Source organism: Setaria italica, chromosome IX (genome assembly GCF_000263155.2).
Source record: "Setaria italica strain Yugu1 chromosome IX, Setaria_italica_v2.0, whole genome shotgun sequence".
Lineage (NCBI taxonomy): Eukaryota > Viridiplantae > Streptophyta > Magnoliopsida > Poales > Poaceae > Setaria > Setaria italica.
In genome coordinates, this window is record NC_028458.1 from 48,505,469 (window position 1) to 48,525,319 (window position 19,851).

Sequence of the window (19,851 nt, forward strand, 5' to 3'; positions counted from 1 at the left end):
ATTAATTATAAACTAATTCACCATAATGTCCAATCATGCACATTGTCATGAATTAATTATAAACTAATTGCAGAACCTGTTTGCGAATTCGAATCTATTAAGTCTAATTAATCTAACATTAGTAATTGTGCTAATTCGCAATCTATTAAGCCCAATTAATTCGACATTAGTAAAATCATGCACATTATCAAATCATAAACTAATTAGACTTAATAAATTCAATCCGTGTCTAACATTAGTAACTGTGCTAATTCGCAATCTATTAAGCCCAATTAATTCGACATTAGCAAAATCATGCACATTATCAAATCATAAACTAATTAGACTTAATAAATTCAATCCGTGCAATCATAAACTAATTAGACTTAATAAATTCAATCCGTGCAATAAATTCATCTCGCTTAATAAATTCACATCTGTGCAATAAATTCATCTCACGACATCTGTGACATCTGTGCAATTAGTTACTTAATAAATTATCTCACTGTCAGGAAGGGGTGTGTAAATTAGTTTTATAATTAATTTATATTTAATACTCCTGTTAGAAAGGGGTGTATAAATTAGTTTTGTAATTAATTTATATTTAATACTCCTGCTAGGAAGGTAGAGGTTTTAATACGGGTGTGAATTAGTTTTAATACGGGTGTGAATCAGTTTTGTAATTAATTTATGTTTAATACTTCTAACGGATGTGTAAATTAGTTTTTGTAATTAATTTACGTCTAATAAAAGGAAGGGGTGAGTTTTATAATTAGTTCTGTAAATTAGTTTTTTAATTAATTTACGTCTAATAAAAGGAAGGGGTGAGTTTTATAATTAGTTTAATAACAGGGACGAGTTTTATAATTAGCATATGTTTAACAATCAGCTCACACTCCTAATTAGCTTATAATAAGCTCACACTCCTAATTAGGATCACAGGTGCTACAATAGTTTTGTACCAAACATTAGCTTATATTTAATATTTTAATACTCCTAACTAGTTATGTTTAATACTCTTACGTTTAATACTCCTAACTCGTTTAATACTTAACTAGTTATGTTTAATACTCATTTTAACGGGTGTATCCAAACAACCCCGAAGTCGGTCGTGATTTGTCCTGAGAGCACTGTAGCCGCAGATCGAACAGACACAGCGGCGCACGTAATGACGAATCCATAGCCATTTCTTCCGGTCCGCTTACAAGATAGCTTAGAGCATCCATGATACAACAACCCAAATTATCGTCGAAGTGGGCTACTAGGAACATAACGATGGCCCCATGACGGTGCAGTGCACCCTCCCATCACTGGCGGGCTCAGACGAATCAGAATATGCCGGAGAGCACGTTGGCGGCCGTGGAGAGCGCGGCGCCGGCGATGGCGCACTGCACGACCTGCTCGTGCGACGCGCGGTCCGACGTGAGCGCGACCGCCGCGCCCGTGATGGCGCCGGCCACGGCGCTGTTCCGCCAGTCGTGCGTCCCGCGCACCTCCGTGAGGCCGTAGGTCAGGCCGGAGTGCACGCCAGCCGCGAGTCCTGCAAAAGGCATCCGAATCAGATCAACCAAGCTAGCTAGCGATGGGAAGAAAATCTGAAATATCGTCGTTTGTCTCGTTGACAACAAATGCTTGATGATTCAATTTCAACAAGTACAGAAGTATTACCCCACTGTAACGACTCTTTGCTCACGTTTTTCACCTGAGGAAAATGGAAAAGGAATTACAACCAAGCAAGGCACGGTTGGTATAGAACTAGACAACTCGGCTAGTTTTGTTGATGGCTTACCATGGCCTCAGCCGACTTGCTACCACTGTTCGTCCCTGCCCAATTTTGCCACCACAAGATCAACAATGTTGCTTACTCATGGTTACACACTTACACTGCTAATAAGCAGAAGCAAAGTAATACTAGCCGACTGAACGCAAGATCAGAGCTGTTACCAACTTACCATTGAGTTCTGGGAACGAGCGTTTCCTCGAGCCGGTGGCGCCAGACACCGATCCTCCCTCGCCTGCAGCCAGTCAAAGCAAGACACCGCACTAAAATCTCCGAAAGGGACAGAAACAGAGCGAGGTAATTGAACAGCTTGTTCTACGAGCTGCTGCAGCAACAGCAACAGCAACAGCAACAAAGTTTTGTTACCTTCGATGGCCATGAAGTACGACTCCCTCGCGACTGCTTGGACCGCGCCGATCTGCAAGAACACACGGCAGAAGCAGAACCGAGTGGATGAGAGACGGGGAAAGGAAAAGAGCCTGGTTCGATCCCTGGTCGAAGACGGGAGTGAGCAGAGGGCGTGACGCGTCGCGCTTACCCCGGCGGCCTTGACGAAGCTCTCGGCGATGCGGTTGAGGAGCGGGTGGCCGAGGTCCAGCATCCAGCTCTTCCCCTCCAGGCCGCCGCGAACCTCGTCCGCGAACGCCCGCGCCTGCGTCTCCATGCTGCCGCTCATCTTCCTGAGTTCCTCCTCTCTGCCGCTCTCCCTCTTGGCTTGCTGCGCTGCTGAAGTGCACAGGTGAATGCAGATGGCAGTGCACGCTTGCAGTGATGGCTAGCTGTTGCGTAGATAAACGATGGGCGCTACAAAAAAGGCCGAAGCGGACAAGCGGTGAGCTCTGGAGACTGGAGAGGCCCAAGGCGGCGCCAATCACTACGCAACACATCGACGTCCTACTGGTCCAGGTTCCCTGAGGAAAGAACTGGGCGACACGTACGCCGACTCCACGGACACGTGCCCGCTACACGGACACGTGCCGGCTTCGGCTGTAAATCGTGGCACTCTTCTGGAACTCGCACGGAGTCGTGGAAAAGAATCAGATAATAAAGTAATAAAATTTAGTTTAGTTAATATTACATCAAATATTTAGATAATAATTAGAGTATTATTTAATTTACTGTAGCATCGTATTATCAAATCATGAACTAATTAGGCTTAATAAATTCGTCTCGCGAATTAACCTCCATCTGTGAAATTGGTTTTATAATTAGCTCATATTTAATCCTCCTAATTAGTATCTAAATTGGTTTTATAATTAGTTCATATTTAATCCTATAATTATTATCTAAATATTCTTAGTATCTAAATATTCGACGTGACATAATTTAGTCCGTGGAACCAAAACACCCCACTTCAGAAAACAAAGCTGGGTGCAATGGTACATGGAGCAGACTCAGGGTGCCCAACTCAACAGCATCACTCATTCCAGTTCCACGCGGTGGCACGGTTACGCAGGGAACAAAGTTCATTACATTCAGACACATTCAAAAATTGCAAGCAATGATCTGCTCGCTTTATTCTTGGTTCATACCAATCCTTATGAGCTGATTCCCAGCTGGATGCGCCAATCCTCGAGCTGCTTCTTTACTTGATTCGAACCGGTGGAGCCATAAGATATGAACTTGTTTACAGCATTTTCAACCCCCAAGTACTCGTACACGTCGGCCTCGAACACTGGATGAACAGCTTTTAGGTCATCCAATTGAAGTTCAGCTAATTGACAGTTCTTGGAGACGCAAAGAGCAACAGACCTTCCGACTATCTCATGAGAAGTTCTGAATGGAACTCCCTGCAAAGAGCAAAGATAGGAAACAATTAGCTGCAATAAACTGATCCAACTAAAGTAGATAGAAAATAAAACCAGTGGATGACAAAGCATCAACAAAACTATAAATGAGTAAATGACGTTAAGTTTGTGTGCTCCATTGCTAGTTATATATACAACTATACATCCTGCAGTCGTGAGCAAAAGGAGTTTACCTTCTTCACAAGATAATCGGCTAATGTTGTTGCATCCAGATAACCAGCTGGCAATGAACTTTGTATTCTTTTTGAATTAAAAGAAATGTTTTGAGCAAACTCCGTGCAAACTTCAAGCATTCCTAATATGGCCTTCACACTATCAAACAAAGGTTCCTTGTCTTCCTGCTCAAAAAGAAAAAAAAAATTGAGAATGTACACCCATATAAGCATCGATATACTCTGTGAGAATGAGGCCCACCTGGAGATCACGGTTGTAGGCCTGTGGAAGGCCCTTACAGAGGGTTAGGACAGTCATGAGATCTCCAACAACCCTAGCAGACTTCCCACGAACAAGCTCCATTGGATCCGGATTTTTCTTCTGTGGCATAATGCTGCTTCCTGTTGAAACTTTATCACTTGGTGTCAGGAATCCAAATTCCTCCGATGCCCAAAGAACCCATTCTTCACCAATTCGAGAAAGATGAACAGCAGCGATTGAATTGGCAGCAAGAAACTCCAATACAAAGTCACGGTCTGATACTGCATCAATGCTGTTGAACAAAAAATGCTTCCAGTTTAAGTGAGAACTGTTCAAAATTGACAACGAAAAATTTGCCATTCACTGCATTTCTAGCCTAATGAGTGAGCATGACCAACAATTCTATGATAGCGGTGCAGGTTACATAGTCACAAAAACATGCCAGCTATACAAACCATTTAAACACCAATTTCTGCTTCTGCACAATATTCGCATGTTTGTGAAAGGAAGAAGATGAAGATGGCCAGGTAATTAGGTGTGTGTAATGACCCAGCCTAGGAAAACGGCTCATGCCCACTCTGCACACTGAGTGGACCACACCTACACAACAACGTACTTACGCTTTCGTCCTCGCTTTGCGTAAAAGGATTAACCCAAGATTGAAGTGCTTCCTAACTCTGGCTATTTAAGTTGGCCTAGGTCTCTCTCTTGGCTAGCAGTATGGGACTAAATCCCATACCTGCTACCTTAGGAGTGGCCGCATGGCCAATTTTTGGCCCATGGGCCTCACAGTCTACCATTTTCATCTAGCTTTATTTCAGTGTGATCAAATTATCAAGCTCTAGTTTTCCTTTTCTATTTTTTTTTTTTTTGAGATTTCACATGACAAGACTCAAGATAGACTGCAGCAGATGCAAAGTATGTAAAGCTTCAAGTTCTTAAGAGCATCTCCAGCAGATTGATTTTCCCCTTTCCCCTGTATCCCCCCATAGGGGAATCCCCTTTCACAATTTTTGCATTTTGAAGATGAGTGCTGCAGCAGATCCCCTTTCCCCTTTCTATCCACTGACCAGTGGGACCCACCTATCAGTGAACATGTCTATCTTCTTCCTCCTCCCGTCTCTTCTTTTTCTCTCAGGATGGGGCCGGCAACTGTCGGGGCAGGGCCGGCGCAAAGGCGAACTTGGCAGCGGCGCTCGGGGCAGTGCGCATCGGTGCGCAGGCGGCCGGGGCTGGGCGTGGCTGGCCTTCTCGCCCAGATCGGCAGCGGCCTTCGGCGGCGCGGCCGCGCATGGCCTAGGTGGCAGCCTTCAGCGGCGGGCCCACGCACAGCCGGGCGATGAGCCAAGCCCAAACCGGTGGCAGCCTTCGGCAGCGCGGCCGCGCATGCCCGGACGGCGGCCTTCTGCAGCGCGCCGTGCGTGGCCGGGCGACGAGCCGGGCAGGAGGCCAGCAGAGCGTGAGGCCAGCAGAGCAGGCGAGGGGAACATCGGGTGGCCAGGAGTCCATATCACTCGGGGGATCGGACGGTTGGAGAGGAAAGGGGAGAAAGGGAGATGGAAAGGGAGAGGAGTGAATTCCCGTTTAGAGCATCTCCAGCAGATCCTCTTCCCGTTTCCTCATTTTAGCCATAAAGGGGATTTAGGGAAGAAAAACCAGCTCCAGCAGAAACCCTTTCCATTCCCCTTTCCCCTTTATTTTTTCTCAATCCCCTTTCTTCCCCTCCCTCTCCCCTTTACAAAGGGGAATTCACCCATCTCCCTTTCCTTCCCTTCCTCTTGAGCCGCACAATTCACAAAGTCACGCGCATCCCTGGCTGCCCGATCTGCCGCTCGCCCCTGCCCAGCCTGTCGTCGCCTGCCTCGCCGTCCACGAGCTCCACACCGCCACCGGCCATCCACGGGCTCCGCGCGGGCTGGCAACTCCGCACCACCCCGGTCCTTCCCGAGCTCCGCGTTGGCCCGCCGGCCGTCCACGAGCTTCTCACTGCTGCCGGCCATCCAAGGGCTCCGCACGCACCGGCGCTGCCGCATCGCCGGGTCCTCCCCGAGCTCCGTGTCGGCCCACCGACCGCACCGCCAGAGGCCGCCGCCCGTCCCGACCAAGCTCGTCACACCGGCGAAGGCCGCCGCCTGGCCCGGTCGACTCGTCGTGCCCTCATACCGGCCGCGCGCGGCCGCGCGTGCCCCTGCCTCGTCAAGCGCCGGCACGGGAGTTGAAGGGAGAAAGAGGGGAGAAGGGAGAGAGGGGGAAGAAGAAAGGTCCTTTTACCCATTGACCGGTGGACCCCATTTGTCAGGAGAAAAGAAGGGGGGCAAGGGAAAAGGGGATCTGTTGCAGCACATCTCCTTGAAATTCTCAAATTGTGAAAGAGGATTCCCCTATAGGATGATAAAGGGGGAAAGGGGAAGATCAATCTGCTGGAGATGCTCTTAGAAAGGGGAGAAGAAGTGAGGGAAAGGGGATTGAGAAAAAATAAAGGGGAAAGGGGAATGGAAAGGGGATCTGTTGGGGAAGGTTTTTCTCCCCTAAATCCCCTTTATGGCTGAAAAGAGGAAAGGGGAAAGGGGATTTGCTAGAGATGCTCTAAGTTAATAAAATAACTCTAGCCTGATCATAGTTGAAGCAAGTAATATAACAGAATAGAAAGTCATGCTTGGAGCCTTGAAATGATACTACCACCAGAAATCAACAACTTGCCTGTTCTTCATTGGAGCTGTAAACTTCAAATCTTTCGCGGTCTGAAACCTGTCAATGGGAAGTCCAGTTCCAGCCAAAGCACAAGCACCAAGAGGGCAGAAATTCACTCGCTCCCTGCAGTTGACCAGCCGACCAGCATCTCGCTCCAGCTGTACAAATTATCCATCAGAATACCGTCAAGTCAACAAGAATTTCCATCCTTGCTTATCCTAAAAGATTAGCAGTAAAGTGTGGAGCCCTATTGTTTGCACAGACACGCCAGATACGGTAAACTGTAAGCTATGTATCGTAATTCAAGCGGGCCTGGTATGACAGCTATACAGTGCATTATTCAAACAGCTATATGGTGCATTATTGAATACAGATCAAGTTATTCGCAAAAAAAAAAAAGAATACAGATCAAGTTCAGCAGATTTTAGATTGGAGGGTATATGGTACAAGAAAATGAAACACTTGGTCCATTTTCTTCACAAGTTCAGATAACATTTTCAGAACCTTCTGTATTAGCTAGTAGGTGTATCTGGACTGTGCCCAAGAAACTTGGTATATTTGGAACACAATATGCAATGATTCAACTTTTGGTGTCTCATTGGGATGTCTACAGCATAGATAGAGGTGCCAAATAATCCTAAAAACACAGAATGTCCTATTTTATGCACACCAGTTCCTCATATGTTAAAGTTCTACAGCCAAAAACTGAAAATGGACCTGGTATACGACCCAAACAATGATGAACATAAGACATTTTATATTTAACTTTGCTTAGATAAAAGCTCACTACTTTGGCCATTCAAGGATTTATTTGCACAGTACCTACAAATACCAACTTATAGGGAATAGATCATCAGTGATGCGTGACATTCACATTCATAAACTAAAATTCGTGCCTCCCCAAGATAGAGAGTGAATTGAAATCACTATGTCGCAAGATGTGACAAAGGCAAGAAACAGAAATCACCTGTTCAACATATGATAAGAGAAGATGTGGCAGCAAAACAGGCTGTGCCCTTTGCAGATGAGTATAACCAGGAACTATCAAGTCAACGTATTTTGAAGCTAACAAAACCAAAGACACCTGAAACATCAAGAATCAAGCTAATATTAGGCAGGTGAAACTTTCACCCAGAAATACAGTTCCATAACAATAGTAGAAATCATGCGTGGATATTTCTACGAGAATACAGAAAATCTGTGAAAAGGTTTCTTAAAGTTGTGTATAAAAGCAGAAGTTTTGGACTAAAGTTACGGCCACAAGTTGAGGATTACATGATGAATGAGTAAAATAAAGCTTCAAAACTTCAACAGCATAGGCTTCTCTTAATCATTGGAATGGTTGTGTGTCAACTGCCAACAGAGCACAAATCTGAAGTGTTTTGACAGCAAGCAGTAAAGATAGCCAAGAAATACACACATGATTAATTGATTATAGCAGGACTCCATAACCATTACACAGTAAATTCAGGAGCAAACCTGAAGCTGCTTGATACGAATCAAAATCTTGTCAATAGCATCACGGCACCATAGCCTTAGGTCTGTCACAATTTGGTCATTGCGGCTCCTAGCAGTGTGCAGCTTCTTGGCTGGCTCACCAACCCTCTCAATCAGAGCTGCTTCGATGTTCATATGCACATCCTCCCGATCCTTTCTCCACTCAAACTTGCCTTCTTGAATCAGCCTCTCAATCTGATCAAGCCCCTCTAAGATGATATCCCTATCGCCAGCAGTTATCAAACCCTGCATTGCAAATGATTCAGCAACTGTACTCAAACATAGTGATCATTCGTTATAAGCAGCATCCAGCAAAAGCGTAGCATTTGACCAAAATATGACGAATAGTGCTGGGAAACCCCTGAGTTTACGCAGGCTAAACCTAAACAATGCTACTTTATAGGAAGTTAGAGGTTTTGGACTCCTGCGTGTCACCACAAGCAGGACAGATAAAGTGGCATTTTCTCGAACACAACGCAACCACAGTGGTTAGCGGCCAGTTGACCCCAGACCAACTACCCCAAATTGATTCGCCGCAGCTCCATCCAGATAAGGCTAATGATCTGACGAACATCTAGGCGGTCAAACCACACTGAAACACTACCACGAACAGCGAAGACGCAGTTGCTTCAGCAGAACGCTCTTATGATACCTGGGAGGCGAGCATGGAGGCGTGAGCCTTGCTGCCCATGATGTCGTACTTGTAGAGCTGCCAGTCGTAGGAGATGGACTCCGTGAAGCGCTCCACGGCGTCCGTGACGCCCTCCTCGAAGCGCCCGCCCCAAAGCTTCGTCTCCTTCTTCTCGTCGCCATCCGAGTTCGCCACCGAAGTGGAGGCGGCCGCGACGGAAGGAAAAGCGGCGCTGCGGCCCCGGAGGGCGACGCGACAGCCGGAGAGGGCGGCGAGGCGGTCGCCGGTGAGGGAGGCGGGCGCCCGGAAGATTAGGGATTGAGAGGTGAAGGCCATAGGGGGCGTCGCGCCGTTGTTTGACGCGGCGGCGCGGTAGGTGGTGGCCTGGTGGGTTACTGGGTTTAAGCGAAATGCGATTGTGTTACGTAGAACGGTCACAATGAAGGTGCAGTGCAGTGACTAGGTCCACGCTCCCAAACCTGCTTTTACTTTTGCAAAAACCAAAAACTAACCAAAAGAATAAAAAATTATATGTGCTTTTATCCAAAAGTAGCTTTCATTCTAATATAAATCCAAAAGCAGGCTTCCTCTGCTTTCACCTGCTTTTGAGCCACTAGTTATGGAGGATACCGATTCGTTTTCCCCTTCTATTCCCGTCTGTGACCCTTTCCGTCAGCCGCACCCACCCGACCACCACCCCCACCTGACCGCCACCCTAACCGGCCCGCCGCCCGCTGCCCCAGCCAGAGGAGCCTTCGCCTTCCGCCCCAAACTTCCTCCAGTTCACGCCTCCGCCCCATGCCTCGCCTCCGCCGGCTCAGCACCTACGCACGCCCGTGCTACCCCCAACTCCCCACCGGCCCCGTGCGCTGCCACGCCACCACTATCGGGCGTAAGCCACTGTTGCTGCTCGGGCGCCGCCGCTCCCACGCGCCATCCGCCGCACGAGCTCCAAGTGCCGCCTGTCGCGAGCTTTACGCGCCTAGCGCCATGGCACTAGCGCTGCTCGTGCCGCCCCACCGCCATGCTCCGCCACTTGGGCGCCGCTCCCTCGCTCGCGGGCTCGCCGACGTGCTTCACCGGTGTGCGGCCCGATGGTGTTGCTGGCTTGCGCCGCTGTCACCGGAGATGAGGAGGAACGACCAAAACATAAAATTTTGAAAATGTTGATCATTGATTTGGAAAATATTAAAACTGTTCTTTCATAAAATTTTGAAAATGTTGATCATTGATTTGGAAAATATTAAAACTGTTCTTTTGGGATGTTGAAATAGAAGGTGAAAATTGTTGAATGTAGTATATTTTTTACAAAATGTTGATAAGTGTTTTAGAAAATGTTGAATCACCCTTTTTCAGCATGATTCAACTGTATCTTGTTTTTCATGTTGTACCCCATTAGTTTCTTTGATTTGAAATACTTGTCGTTGAGTCTTTTAAAACTTTCAAAAACACATAGGGTCATTTGATTAGCTTTTCTCCATCTTTGGACTAACTATAAATCAATAAGGATTCGTTTGGATGTTGATATTGTGGGTTTTGGCATCGAATTGGTCTTAACACCAAATCAGAGTAGTTTGGAAATGGGTCACGATGCCAAAGCGATTGTTTGGATGTCGATGAAATTGCTAGATGGAATTCAATGAGAGTGCCAATACCTATTCGTGTTTGGACATGCATGGAGTAAGATTTGGCATTGACTCATCTTCTCTGCCCCGCTGCTCCTCCCATCGTCGCTGGCAGCCGCACCCCCACCAGCTCCTCCTCCATGCGCCATGGACATCCAGATCCACCAACCACGAAGAGCTGTTGTCCGTGGAGATGAGGACATCGAGCCGCCAACGCTCTGTTTGGCGAAGGGAGGAAGAAAGGGGACCGGTGCTAGAGGAGGGAGGCGGGGAGGGGAGGCGCGGCTCGCCGGTGGAGGGAGATAAGGGAGGGGCGGGGCGGCACTCCAGGGATGGCAGAGCGAGGTAGGGAAGGAGCAGCGCAGCACTTCAGGGGCGACGTCGCTCATCGGTGGAGTGAGGCAAGGGAGGAGTGGCGTAGCATGGAAGGAGGGAAGGGCGCGGGGGGGCTCACCAGCGGAGGGGCGGCGCAGCTAGCGGCGAAGGGAGGCAGGGGAGGACGGGGAGGGGCAGGGCGCTGGCCGCGAGGAAGAAAAGGTCGGGGCACCGTCGGAGGAAGAAGGGTGCCTCCGGGAGGAAGAAGGGGCGGCCACGGTAGAGCTGACGCGCGGTGGCGGTGGCATTGTCAAGAGAATGGTTGCACGGGTGTTTTTCTGGAGGAACGAGAATTCAACACGATATGAAGGGAAGGGGTCGGTATTGAGGGGAAGGGGGTACTAGAGCGGTGAATACCGGTTGGTATTGGAGTCTATTTTCAACTTCGAATTCCAAAACCATCCAAACAGTTGGAATTGGAGCTAGTCAATTCCAATTCTCAATTTTGAGGCCGAATATCTACGTCCAAACACTACCTAAGTGTTTTCAACCTGGTAGAATAGTCAATTTACAACTTGTTTCAATGTTGCTATTGAGTAAGGCGAATAGAAATTATCCATGTGTCACACCGGAGGATATTTGATTCTCAATCACCATTTGCCAAAGCTACACGTGTCGGGGATAGATGCCAATACCCGTAAGGAAGAAAGAAGACAGACTTCTACTAGGATTCCTCTATAATCCTAATAGGACTCATACCCTGTAATTTTACTAGAACTCCTACTTTGTAACCGACTAGTAATCCCACCCCTGGAATATATAAAGGAGGGCAGGGGTACCTAGATCAGTTAGAGGACCAAATCCTCAACACCAAACAACACCTAAGCGCAGGACGCACTATACAACACCCCAAACAGGACGTAGGATATTACGTTACTCTGACGGTCCGAACCTGTATAAATCTATATCTTGTGTCCTCGCTTTTACCATCAAGTTCCAGATCCGACGATCCCCACCAACAAATCTACTATCTCGGGATACCTCTCAGCAGGTTGCTAGGTATAAAACACCGACAACAGGTGCAGCGGGCCATCCAAGATTTGGTTGGTGATTCAGTATTGGCAGCCACGTGCAAAACATGTTACTCCGCAACATTTCACGTCACAGAGTGTGGCGCTGATTTCCTGCGTCAAGAGTGCGGCATCGATTTCCTACGCCATAATCTGACATGGCAGATGAAGGCTAGCAACCAAGCAGCCTCATCATCATGCGCGTCTTAGCACTTTCCTTCTCTTATCTCTCTCTACCTTTTCATTTCAGTGATGTTAGCCACTATTTGTATTGTGGTAAGAAAACTTCTTTTTGAGATGAAAATCACACTTCAGGGAATACTTTTTTTTTAGTCAAGGGGTGGGAGTGCATCACTCCAGGGAATACTAATGGAAATGTTTCTTTCAATTTTAAAATTAGGGCGCTTAACTTCCTAATAAGCGAAACGTATATAGGTAAGAAGTAATTAACTGTCGAATCCTTAACCCTCATTATTTTGAAATTCTTGACACTTGATGTATGGAAAATCTTTATCTCCAACCTCAGTGATTTCTTCAAGAATTAAGCTTTATTTGGGACAAAATGATGAACCAAAGAAGGTGTAGTGGGGCATATGCCCCACTAAAATTCTTGTCCAATGGATTAGCCGTGGAGTACGTTTAGTTTTCTAGGCTAGTTCATCAGTGCGTAGGTTTTAAGTTCATTCAACAAGGTTCAACATACTAATTCCTTGGTGTTAAGATGAGAACGATGAGGAGTACTAACTTAATGGATGTGGAGGCATGATCGACCCCAAATCACTAGTATGAGTATCAAAATCTTAAGGGACAAAGGTGTTTTTGCCCCTATTTTAAAGTTCAATGGTGAATTTACCCCTCTTTTTTCAACTTTGCGATTTTACTCTTACTTTTTCGAATCGAAGCTGCCGTTTACCCTTACTTCGGATGTCCATTAGATGGAACCAGATTAAATAAATAAATCAAAACAGAAAATGTTTGGAAAATAGGCAAAATATCAAACTACCTCTCCACTTATCCAATCACTCTCCATCCGCACGATGCGAACCCTTAGCAGTGGAAATCGAGGGCGGCAGCAGGGAGAGACCGGCACAGGGGTCATGCGTGGCGGCCTCCTTCTCGTGATGCTGCACGTGCAGGGAGCGAGTAGCATCGGCGGAGCGGCGACTTGCTAGCTCAGGGAGCGGGGATGCGACAATCGAGGTAGGCACAGGGCCACACAGGTGATGACGCGCCAAGGTACTAGCCGCCGAATCCGCCAGGTGCTTCATAGCAGGAGCTGGGTCTCCTCCCACTCGTCTTGTCCTCTCTCTCTCTGTTCATGTGGTATTGAAATGTTTGGATCTTTAAGCTAAAGTTTAGTCTTTGTCATATTAAATCTTCGAATGCTAATTAGAAGGACTAAACATGAGCTAATTATAAAACTAATTACACATATGGAGGTTAATTCGCGAGACGAATCTATTAAGCCTAATTAATTCATGATTAGCACATATTTACCGTAGCATCACATTGTCAAGTCATGAACTAATTAGGCTTAATAGATTTGTCTCGCGAATTAGCCTTCATCTGTGCAATTAATTTTGTAATTATTCTATATTTAATACTTTTAATTAGTATCTAAATATTCGATGTGACAAGGACTAAACATCTATGGAACCAAAACCAAACGGGCCGAAATTGATTTGTTCTTTGGATGTTGCGGGGCTTGCGCATCTCTCTGGTGGCCGGCCGTGCGTTGTTGGATTAATTTGCATCTCATCGATTATTCTGGATCAGGACAAGAACTGCTTGTTGCCTTTGCTCCCTACAACCAAGGATGGCAGGATCTATAGAATGACTTCTTTCCTTTTTCATTTAGATTTTTGTGCCCAGAAATTTTTAATGTATACTTTGGTTCAAATTACAAGAAATTTCAAATCTGAATCAAAATTTGTTATAATTCTTTATTCAAAAAACATGTCACATGCTTATGTGAAAAGGATAAAATTACAAAGCTAAAAAAATAGGAGTAAATTCCCAAGGGCATGGTTTGTCTTTTTCTACCTTATTTGACACCGTGAAGTGCCACTGAGTAAACTTGAGCTTCGGTTTCAAAAAGTAAGGGCAAAATCATAAAGTTGAAAAAGTAAGGTAGCATTTGGACGTAGATATTCAGCCTCAGAATTGGGAATTGGAATCGACTAGCTCTAATTCCAGCTATTTGGATGGTTTGAAATTCGAAATTGGAAATAGACTCCAATACCAACTGGTAATCACCGCTCCAGTACCCTTTCCCCTCGATACCGACCCCTTCCCCTCCGTATCGTGTTGATTTTGCGTTCCTCTAGAAAAACGCCCGTGCAGTCATTCTCTCGACGATGCCGCTGCCGCCGCGCCTCCATTCTATCGTGGCCGCCCCTTCTTCCTCCCGGCAGCACCCTTCTTCCTCCCGACGGTGCCCCGACCTTTTCTTCCTTGCTACCGGCACCCCTCCCCTCCCCGTCCTCCCCTGCCTCCCTCCGCGGCGAGCTGCACCGCCCCTCCACCAGCGACCCACCCCGCCCCCTCCCCTCCCTCCGCATTGCGCGCTCCTCCTCTACCTCGCTCCGCCGACGAGCGACGTCGCCCCTAAAGTGTCGCGCTTCTCCTCCCCTACCTCGCTCCGCCGCCCCTGGAGTGCCGCATCGCCCCTCCCCTATCTTCCTCCACCAGCGAGCCGCACCGCCCCTCCCTGCCTCCCTCCTCGAGCGCCACTCCCCTTTCTCCCTCCCTTTGCCAAACAGAGCAGTGGCGGCTCGGTGTCCTCATCTCCACGGACAATAGCTCTTTCGTGGCTAGTGGATCTGAGCGTCCATGGCGCATGGAAGAGGAGCTAGTGGGGGTGCGGCTGCCAGCAGCGATGGGAGGAGTAGCGAGGGAGAGAAGATGAGTCAATGCCAAATCTTACTCCATGCACATCCAAACACGAGTAGATATTAGCACTCTCGTTGAATTCCATCGACATCCAAACAATCGCTTTGGCATTGTGACCCATTTCCAAAACTACTCTGATTTGGTATCGAAACCAATTCAATGCCAAAGCCCACAATATCGACATCCAAACGAAACCTAAGGGTAAAATCACAATTGCAGTTCAAAGTGAGGGTACAAACACAAAAGCCCTGAATCTTAAGCATCAGCACGTAGGTTTCAGATTCAAAGTGATAGTATTTAGGAATTAGGACTCTTAGCTATTGTTTATGAGAAATGCCCAATTCTAGTCCATTTCTCTAAAGATGTTTTTGCAGCAACGATAGGCATGAGATATGACCGGATTGCTAATTGTAGCGTTAGGTTGGACTAGAATGCCTGATTGCTGGTTATAAGATACAAGAAAAATGCGAGAACAACTTTGAGTAATCACGATCGCAAAACAATTCAATTCGACGTAAACCAATGTCAAATGAGCTTGAAGACCTTACCGTCTCGGCAAGCATGGTCGCGTGAACGCGGCTGCATGCGACGTCGTGCGCCCACAGCTCCTCAGCCTCCGCCGCCACAAGAGGCTTGGCGAAGCGCTCCCTTGCTCGGGACTCGGCCGACTTGCCGTTGAGCCACAGCTTCGGGACCTCCTGATGAACCTTCACCACCTTTGCCTCCCTCTCCACCACTGCCCGTTTCGCCGGTGGCTGCGGAGGCGGTGGCTCGTTGACGTACTCCAGTGATGACTTCACCGACGACTCCGCAGAGCCGTCCGCTGAGCTGCCGACCATCTCGATGAGGCTGAGCTCGTGCGCCGACAGCCGCTCGCCCGTCGCCACCTCGACGATCTCCAGCCCCTCCACTTGCTTCGGCTGCTGCATCCGCGGCGCGAGCGGCGACGACCGCGCCGAGTCGTCCGGCGACTGCTTGCCCGGCCTCGGCGTGGCCTGCTGCCGGCCAGGCGGCGCCGGCGAGTTGATGGTGCTGCCGTTCTCGGTAGGGGCGGGAGAAGGTGGCTGCGTCATCAACGGTGTCGTCGGAGCTTGCGTCTTCTCCGGCGAGGGGGAGCCTGGCGGATGCGTCAGCAAAGACGACGCCGGCGTGAGCGCCGGGCGCGGGACGCCCGCAGTGGCCGTGGCCCTGGCCTGCTTCCGCTCCTTCTTCTTCCTGCGGAAGCACGAGCCGAAGGACGGCATGCGCGGCTTCTTGTGCTTCTTCTTCTTCTTGTGCTCGCCGCCGCCGCTGCCGAAGCCGCCCTGGTTCGGCATGGCGTACACGAAGAAGGACGGCTCCTCCTCCTGGCCTTGCTGCAGCTGGACGCCGCCGACCGCCGGCGCGTCACGGACCCTGGACGGCGTCCGCTGGTGGCGATGCTTGCCGCGGCTGCGGCTGCGGCTGCGGCTGCGGCCGCCGGGGCACCGGATGAGGGACCTCAGCGGGTTGAAGGAGCAGCACGGCGTGGCGCGGTCCCCTTTGCTGCCGCCTAAGCACTTGCACCGTGTCCGGCGGTGCGACGACCGGCCGCGAGGGGTCGCTGACATGGCTGCAGTCTGGACGGGTCTGGGGTGCAGGGCGTCGTCGTTCGGAACAGGGGCCCGGAGTCGCCGTGCGCCCCGGTGCCCGGTGGTGTTCGTGGAGTTATAGGTTTGAGGCGGATTCTGTTACGCGTGCGTGGTGTACGTGCGGGGCACTATGGCTGATCATGGCGGGCAGCCAACCAGCCGTGAGCGCAAGTGCCTGCTGTGTGGTGAGCTCGTTTGTGAACGTGGCGCTTGATTGGGCGGCACGATGGTGATTAATTACGTTAATCGCTCTGTTGTGGCCGCTCAAGTTGAGATCAGACAGAGCGCCCAAATAGGTCATGCACAGCCTATTTGGGCTGCTGATGAGAAACAGAAAAGCCTTTGTATTCAACGGGTTCAAAGCCTTGGACTGCGAAGTTGGGCTAGGCTTGTCAAAGCTCATACAACTGCAGCCGTCTCGGACCACGCGACAGTCACAGTCCACGGAATCCGCGGCACCCACGCCGACACACTGCTGGAGCACATGTCGGCTTGGAAAACCACGGCCCGTTCCCCGCAAATCTTAACCCGGGTGGCCGGGTGCTGCGACGCCTGAGGCCTTCGTTCGGCGGTGCCGGATTGGATTCCGGCCGGTTCAAGTGACCCACCCATGTCATTCAATTCGATTAGGATTTAGGATCTATTTGGAAGTACTCCACTTCACGAAAAATTGCTTCACTTCATCAACTCCAAAAATTTCGTAGCTAAACGCGTCTAGCTCCAGCAACATCGGCTCCAGAAAAAAGGTGGAGCACGGGGGTAGATCCACATTTTTTTGAATACCTCAAGGGGTGCTCCAACCCTCTTTTCAGAGTTCCTTATGGAGTTGGTGGGTATTTACCCACCATTGTCATCGGTTACCTACGTACCCCTTCGATTCATAAAAAAAGAAACAGACGGACACTTTCCTCCCGTCGCCCCCCTTGCCCGACGCTTCTGTTCCGCCACCACACCAGCCGCCCCTTCCTCCCTGGGGCGCCGGTGGCGGTTTTTCCCGGTGGAATGGACGGCGACAGCGACCCTCCTCCGCCGATTTCTCCGATTCCATCCGCAGCTCACCCTCACGACTCCATTTTGGCGGGGGAGGGGGGGGGCCATGCCGCCCAAAGGCTCCTCGCGGGCGCCACCGACCGGGGTAACTTAGGCGGCGCGGCATGGGATGGCGTCACCGCGCCGGAAGCCGGCGCTCGTGGGCCCTTGGGCGCGGCCACGGGCCAGGAAGAAGGCGTGGCAAGGGGCGGTTTCGGGGGCCAGGAAGACGGCGACGGTGTTCTGGGTGGCAGCGGACGAGGTGCAGGTGGCATAGGTGCCGCAGCCCGTGCGTTGGGCTGGTCTAGCGGCGGCCAAGGCCGTGGCCGTGCTGGCCACGGTGGCGTGGCCGTGGCGCCGGGCTCGGCAGGCAGGCCAACGGCCAGGATGTGGCTGGGATTGGCAGCGAAGAAGGCGTCAAAAAGGAATGCTCCTAACACAGTAATGGAAATTGGAATTGGATGGTTTGTGTGTAGTTGGGGGAATTGTTACCGGTACTTGTTAGCTCCTGAACTGTGATAGGTACTTGTTACTGCTACTTGTTAGCTCCTGAACAAACCATTATCTATCAATGTCACATATGTGCTGTGCGAAATCTACTGCTAGTGTTGCTTGTTAGCATCCTATTTGAACTGAGCATCGTATTCTTGTGTTGCTTGTTAGCATCCTATTTGAACTGCCACCTGCTTGTTAGCAAATTCAGAATGTCAAATGGAATTTGGCAGCTTGTGCTGCTTGTGTTGCTTGTTAGCATCCTATTCAAATTCAGCATTGTATTCTTGTGTTAGCATTTACAGATTGGAGTAGTGACCGCCGAATAGATCATACTAGAATATGAATGTTATCAGATTAGTTAGTAGAAAAGATATAAAACTAGAAAACACGATGGTGCTTGTGGGAACATTTATTGCAGCTTAATCTTTTTGCAGCATCCAGTGACTACTTGAACCTTAGTCGGCTCCACGTACTTGAGTAGAATCATCTAATATTCGTTGATCACATGAGTAAGAGAAACTTTAGTGCACATTGATATTGGTTACTGTCATATCTTGATCAGGGTGATTCAATTGAATGGACTGATGCAAATACAACAATCATATGTTCGTTGTTTGCCAAACAAATTAAGAAAGGGAATAGACCGAACACCCATTTGAACTCAATAGGCTATGATGAGGTCAGCGATGAATTTTTCAACCTCACAGCAATTCGTTTGACCAAGCGGCAAATAAAGAACAAGTGGGATAAGTTGAAGATCGACTTAACGGCTTGGAAGCAATTAATGAGAAAACGAACAGGAGCGGGATGGGACAGAGCAAGAGGTATGATTGATATGGATGATGAGTGGTGGAAGAAGGCAAAGGCGGTGAATTCCGAAACTATTTTGTTTCTGTTCTTCAATAGGTTCATGTCATATATTGTACTAACAATGATTGCCTCCTTTCAGGATATTCCAGGTTGCGGCAAGTTTAAGAAAAAACCATTGCAAAATGAGGAGGACTTGACAGTGATGTTTGCTAACATCACTAATGATCAATCGGATCATTGGAATCCTATGAGCTCTAACCTCATCATACCACCATCTCAAGAGGATGTTGACAACAGCCCTGTGAATGAGGTTAATGATGTCCCGGATGATTGTGACAATGATGCTGCTGGTTGGGATGAAACAGATGAGGTCCAAGAGGTTTCTCCTTCTCCTACTATTATGTTGGCAAACAAAAGAATCCCACTTGCAAAGAAACAAAGAATTGGAATAGCACAAGTTATTCAAGAGCAAGTAACCAAGATTGCTGAATCCGCCTCCTCTTTTACATCTAAAAAATTGGATGAAGTTACTGTCCAACAAGTCATGGATCTTGTTTTAGAATGTGGGGCAGGGTATGATACATACGAGTATAATATTGCTACTGAGTTGTTTGTGAAGAAGGATCAAAGGGAAATGTTCATGACCCTTCCTACAAACGAGATTAGGTTTAATTGGCTTCGTAGGAAGTACAATGCCAAGTAGGGCAATTGAGGAATTGTATTTTTTAATGTTACTTTTTTATTCGTATGAACTATTGTCATTGAAACTTAAGTGTGGTACTTATTTTATTTTATTTATCATATTGAAACTTAAGTTTTGTACTTATTTTATTTTATTTGTCATATTGTCTCTTGTCTGTAGGAAAGTGAGAGCGATAGTGATGACTCTAATGATGAAAGCGAGGTCTTTTGGAATCTTGTTTTGGGTGCTGCAGAAATTGCACAAATATATGCTGACATCTACCTTGCTAAAAACCCACCAAGGAAATCTGGTATTAGTGGTACGGGATGGCTGCTAGAGACAATAAAAACTCCTGGAGAATGCCACAGACAACTTCGTCTGAACAACAAAATCTTTTTGGATCTTCATGGTGTGTTGGTGGAAAGGTATAGGCTGCAATCTTCTATGCACATGAGCACATATGAGATGCTTGCTATGTTCCTATACACATGTGCTGGAAACGAGTCTAATAGGAGAGCTCAAA

General features: G+C 48.3%; 2 protein-coding genes across 2 annotated transcripts; both read right to left on the reverse strand.

The window, feature by feature from the left end:
• Positions 1-1,145: 1,145 nt before the first annotated feature.
• LOC101757174 (outer envelope pore protein 16-2, chloroplastic) lies at positions 1,146-2,572 on the reverse strand. The gene is made up of 6 exons (XM_004984575.3): positions 2,298-2,572; positions 2,126-2,177; positions 1,932-1,994; positions 1,769-1,803; positions 1,648-1,681; positions 1,146-1,519 (listed from the first exon to the last, which is right to left on the reverse strand). The coding sequence occupies exons 1-6, from the start codon at positions 2,433-2,435 to the stop codon at positions 1,308-1,310; spliced, it is 534 nt and encodes a 177-aa protein (XP_004984632.1). The 5' UTR covers positions 2,436-2,572; the 3' UTR covers positions 1,146-1,307.
• A 521-nt stretch (positions 2,573-3,093) lies between these two features.
• Positions 3,094-9,200, reverse strand: LOC101757566 (argininosuccinate lyase, chloroplastic). The gene is made up of 7 exons (XM_004984576.4): positions 8,822-9,200; positions 8,152-8,415; positions 7,640-7,756; positions 6,682-6,830; positions 3,982-4,273; positions 3,741-3,905; positions 3,094-3,549 (listed from the first exon to the last, which is right to left on the reverse strand). Exons 1-7 carry the CDS (start codon positions 9,134-9,136, stop codon positions 3,298-3,300), a joined length of 1,554 nt encoding a protein of 517 aa, XP_004984633.1. The 5' UTR covers positions 9,137-9,200; the 3' UTR covers positions 3,094-3,297.
• Positions 9,201-19,851: the final 10,651 nt, after the last annotated feature.